Below are 5433 nucleotides of genomic sequence, written 5' to 3'. Positions count from 1 at the left end.
GTTGTTGATCTTAAGGAAAACCTTCAGTTTCCCTGTGAACATGGATATATTTCAAACAGAAATAGGACTACATCAAGTCCTGCAGGTCATGCAGAGGGGATCGGAGATCAGCACAGGCCTTTCTGTTTGAGAGAACAGCCAGGAGCACTGAGATGCTGCTGGTGAAGATGAAGAGATGCTGGGGTGAGGGCAAGGTAGGAAAGCAGCTTGGTTATCTACAAGTTGCAGGGAAACATGTGTAGGACTGGGAATATGCAGAGTAATCTGAAGAGGACACAGCGGAGGGCACTGCCATGGCTGAAGACCTCCAAAAGAACTTTATCCTCTTGGCCATGGCTGGTGCCCTCTCAYTGAGGCCAAAGAGAATAAACTTCATGCAGCCAAAGGRACCTCCTTGCCTGCTTTCCCTCAAGGACACAAGGTATCTTGTATCAGTGTCCTGCCCTGGGACACTGCCACCACTAAGAGCCCAGGGCAAAGCCGGTGGAAAGGATCCCCCCCATCCAGGGACTGGGCACCTGTGCTTGGCCATCTGCTTGATAACACACATGAAGGGTTAACTTGGCATCAGAGGCACCTGCACGTTGCCTTTGCCTCCCTGTGGTCAGAGCATCCAGCTTTCTGCTCTAAACAGCTCCTAGGAAGGCTTTGCTTGGGAAGGAATCACAGCRGGACTCATTAACCCTCCAAGAAACTTGGGATTTGCTTCTGACTTTAACTTCTTAGTTAGGGAAGAGAAGTTCCTTCAGCCTCCTGTGAGCTTTGGAGGTACTTGGCTTCAGCACCAAATACAGTTGAGTAGTCAATACAAAGCAAAAAGGCCTCAGGAGCCAGGCCTTTTGCCATAATTCTCTTCAGTTTCATCAACTTGTGTGACTAATTGGAAAGGAGTGTACTGCAGCTAGGCAGCTTTCACAGAAGACCTGAGAAACAGAGGTCACTGCTTTTAAAATTTCCTTTATTCTTGCTTTCATTTYAGAAGAAGGCATGCTCAGATTCTCTACTTCTAGAGTGTTTCGCAGTCAAGCCTGGACATGTAGCCCTGTTTTTGAGGGGACACCTGTATGTAGAACCTTCCCACCCAGCTCCAAGGCCCTGCCAGGTCCCTCATCAGCAACTGGGGACTCTGCTTAAAATGGAGCTTTTTTCCACTCCAGGCAGTAACTGAATGTTACAGCTCATGTGCACCAATTCCCACCTGAACTAGGTGCAAAGAAACACAGAAGGAGATGTCTTAARTTTCAAACAAAGAGACAGTTTTGATTGTGTCTCCCAAAAGATAAAATGCACTCCCYAACTGTTGTCAAATCAAAGTTGCCTTCAGTGAGATCCACAGTTTACAAGGAACCACCTTCCTTTAYGTATTTTGACACTGAGATGCTAGGCCCTTGGTATAACCACTTTCACCGTCACCAGTGTTTTCTCTGGGCCACAGCAGAGGCTGAGCAACTGAAACATGGCCAATGCATAAAGCCTGGGGCAGGGAGAGCAGATGAAGGTGCACATCTGATGGAGGCATTATTGCTAGAATAGATGCGATGTGATGGAATCTGCCTCATGATTCTACAGCCCCAGTGGCAGGGTATGAAATATTCAGGAGAGAGCGGAGGAAGATGAGACAGGGGCTGCCCTTGGTGGAAACAGGSAGCTCAGATGTGTGGAGCTCTTTGACCATGAGGGCTAGGGCTTGAGTGCGAGCTCATAGAGGACATGGGTGAGACCACAATGGCAGTTYCCAAGCCCGCAAGCAGGGTGAGGAGGTGGGTACAGCCTCCTTTAAGCAATGTGAACAAGTCTGTGGCTCCAAGGGCACCCCATGTGAACACATCCTCCCTGCGATGGCTCCCACCTTGTGGGGATAGATGTTCTACAGGACTGTCTTGCTCCTGCACTGAGGTCCCAGGAGCCATGACGGGGCCTAGGAGGCGGCAGTGCCCTGGTCCACAGCCCATGTCAGCACCTTCACCTCCCAAACCACAGGAGGACTCAGCTCCATCCTCCCTGCAGTCCTCCAAGCGACCAACTCCTCCCCAAGAGAGTGAGGGGAGCCTGAGACCTCCCTGTCCACCAAGAGGGCCTGTCCTTCATGGGCTCCCATAAACAGGGCCAGCTGCTTGTTCGCAAGTACCTGTCTCAAGAATAATTCTCTGCAGGGCAAAGCTCAGTTGGCAGGGCCACAGGCAGTGCAGTGCCAGGATCATGGCACCAGGCCTCTTCTTCCAACATTTCCTTCAAGAATTGGCTTGGGAGGAGCAGGAATGGCCAAGCCCCATGTGCGTCCTTGCAGCCAGCTGYAGGGAGCAGCTTGGGGACGTGGTTGAGTTCAGTAAGGAGAAATGGTGGGTGCAGCAGCAGAGCTGGCCGTCACTGGGGCTGGTGGGGCAGGGCTGGGAGGGCTCCTGACAGTTTCCCTTCTCCCAAGCAGAACATGGGGGCTTCCACCTGTGCCCATTCCTGCACCCGCACAYGGCTCCGYRGCTCCACTGTGCAGACAGCACCCWGGGCWGGGTGTTCAGCACTGGGGAATGTCCTTCTGAAATGGTCCCATGACAGCCCTCACTGCCCTGTCCCCCACAAGCCATGCAGGGCCCCAGCCTTGTACCACGTTGGAGTTGGTGCACAGCCGTCCCCGACGTTTGAGCTGGGAGGGAGGCTGGGCAGGGCTGACTGCTCCTCTTGCTACAGGCACCGAGACCCGCAAGAAGGAGCTGCCCCGGCAGCCAAACACTGACATTGAAGGTGACCTGACTGACTCTGCAGGCTCCCTACCCTGGGCCTCCTGGGBCCCCACTGCCTCTTGTGGGACTGCAGAGCTCTCTCTAGCCTGGACAGTCTGTGCTTTTGCCCTTTCCCTTTGGTTGGMTCCCCTTGCGTTTCTGAAGCTCCATTCACTCCTCCAAACATGGAGCCTTTGGAGATGCCCTGTGCTGTCCTGGAGGCTCCATATCCATCTTCAGCCCTGTCACATGGGAGATGCGGCTTGACCATTCACCACCTGTAGGAGCTCTGAGTACCCACCAAGGAGAACTGAATCCATGCATCATTTCTTAACACATCATCTATGAGACTTTTTCCTGGAGCCCCTGGAGAGCCCCAGAAGAGCAATACATTCTTTGAGGGTGAAAGTCCTTGAGCACATTATGAACCCCAGATTCGGTAAGATAGCAAACCTTCAAGCACTACCCTGATGAAATCCCTTTTTATTCAAGTGAAGCCAAAACTGATGCAGGGACACAAGGACAGATATTTAGAGCAGGTATGGCAATTACACAGACTGAGTACACAACTCTGGCAAAGTAGGATGAATTCAAACACTTACGTAAAATAATGATTATAAACACAGAGAGAATGCCTCCCTCTCCCCAAAAATAAATTATCTGAAATACATTAGAAAGTACTTGTTATGATGGGAATGGAGCTTATTTTTAGCACCAGCTAAACTAATTTCTTCAGTGAATTCTTGAGATCCTTGTTCCTCATGCTGTAGATGAGGGGGTTMASTGTTGGAGGCACCACTGAGTAAAGAACAGAGAGCACCAGATCCAGAGCTGGGGAAGARATGGAGGGAGGTTTCAGGTAGGCAAACATGGTGGTGCTGACAAAGAGGGAGACCACAGCCAGGTGTGGGAGGCACRTGGAAAAGGCTTTGTGGCGGCCCTGCTCAGAGGGCATCCTCAGCACAGCTCTGAAGATCTGCACATAGGACACCACAATGAAAAGGAAACATGCATACAATAAAGAAAAACTAAGCACAAGAAGTCCAACTTCCCTTAAGGAAGAATCTGAGCAGGAGAGCTTGAGGATCTGGGGGATCTCACAGAAGAACTGATCCACCTCATTGCCTTCACACAGTGGAATGGAAAATGTGTTCCCAGTGTGCAGGAGAGCATTGATGAAACCACTGGCCCAGGCWGCTGCTGCCATTTGGACACAAGCTCTGCTGCCCAGGAGGCTCCCATAGTGCAGGGATCTGCAGATGGCCACAAAGCGGTCATAGGCCATGACTGTGAGGAGAGAAAATTCTGCTGAACACAAGAATGTTACCAGGAAGACCTGGGCAGCACATCCAGAGTAAGAAATGGTCCTGGTGTCCCAGAGGGAATTGGTCATGGATTTGGGGACAGTGGTGGAGATGGAGCCAAGGTCCAGGAGGGAGAGGTTGAGGAGGAAGAAGTACATGGAGGTGTGGAGGTGGTGGTCGCAGGCTATGGCTGTGATGACGAGGCCATTGCCTATGAGGGCAGCCAGGTAGATGCCCAGGAAGAGTGAGAAGTGCAAGAGCTGCAGCTCCCGTGTGTCTGCGAATGTCAGGAGCAGGAACTCTTTGAAGGAGCTGTTGTTGGACATTTGTTCCCTTGGGGCACAGGAGTTCTGTCCAAGAAAGGAAAGAAAGTAAATGTTAGAGTGGGCTTATGTGGCCCCAGCCCTTTCAGTTTCTCAGGAACCCTGCGAAGCACTCACACTAGATTTGTCTGAAGGAGAAGAGCTTTATGTGGTCTTCGTCCCCATCAATCTTGCCTTCCTCAACGCTGATATTTCTATCTGAATCTGTCACACCAGATCCCACTGCAGAAAGGGAGAAAAACAGTCAAATGTAAATAAGGATTGACCTTACCCATTCCAGACATCTGGATGCCTAAAAGTAGACTTTCTCCTCATGTCATTTTACCGTTCTCTTATTCCAGACACGGCAGAGAGAAGGAGTAGCTTTGATGCACACAACCTGCAGGAGATGATGTCCACCCTTGTCAGGCAGGGCTCTCCAACATTTGGAAATAAAGTCTTCTGTGCAAGAGGATCAGTGGAGGAGTCTGTTGTTAAATAAAGGTGTTTATTAATATGATGGTGCACACATGAACACAAAAAGGTGCCTCCTCAATGTGGGAGCATTCTTTGATGGGACAGAAATCATTGGCATTTCAGTTGCTCTCAGCATGAACCCTTGTACATCCCAGCAGAAAATAAAGGACTTGCCATGACTTTGTAATGGGACCTGCTTCATCAATGAGCCTTGCCCCTCACTGTGCTGCCCTTGCACCTCACTCAGATGAAGGACAACCACCCTCACAACTCAKCTCTGTTCTCCCTGCAGAAACCTCCCATGAGCAGGGGACTGTCTGGTGGCTTTCCCATGTGTGCAGGTTCTAAGGAGCAGGTCAGATAAACCCTGATGCAGCAGCSCAGGAGAAGCTGGTGCTGTCCATGGAATAAGGGATGGGGGAGGGGACATTCAGAAGTCCYTAACAAATTCTCTGGCTGCTYCTTGAAACTCTTAACGAATCTCAGTCTGTTGCCCAAAGCTGAAAGTTCCATTTCCATTTCACTCTTACCAAGTGGAAGGAAATACTACGCACCACCTTCTTGGCTTCTCTTTCAGGCAATGCCTGTCTTGCCTTTCCTTTTGAAAAGTGCCCTCTGAAATGTGCTCACAGC

At 50.6% G+C, this 5433-nt stretch overlaps 1 protein-coding gene across 1 annotated transcript; it reads right to left on the bottom strand.

Annotated features, from left to right (window-relative positions):
- Positions 1 to 3435: 3435 nt before the first annotated feature.
- On the bottom strand, positions 3436 to 4356 carry LOC112958224 (olfactory receptor 14C36-like). Its single transcript, XM_026052023.1, has one exon. The coding sequence runs from the start codon at positions 4345 to 4347 to the stop codon at positions 3436 to 3438; it is 912 nt and encodes a 303-aa protein (XP_025907808.1). The 5' UTR covers positions 4348 to 4356.
- Between the last annotated feature and the right edge of the window lie 1077 nt (positions 4357 to 5433).

Source organism: Nothoprocta perdicaria, unplaced genomic scaffold (genome assembly GCF_003342845.1).
Source record: "Nothoprocta perdicaria isolate Ctin4 unplaced genomic scaffold, notPer1 scaffold_826, whole genome shotgun sequence".
Lineage (NCBI taxonomy): Eukaryota > Metazoa > Chordata > Aves > Tinamiformes > Tinamidae > Nothoprocta > Nothoprocta perdicaria.
The sequence above is the reverse complement of the archived record's forward strand: the minus strand, read 5'-3'. Positions and strand labels throughout refer to the sequence as shown.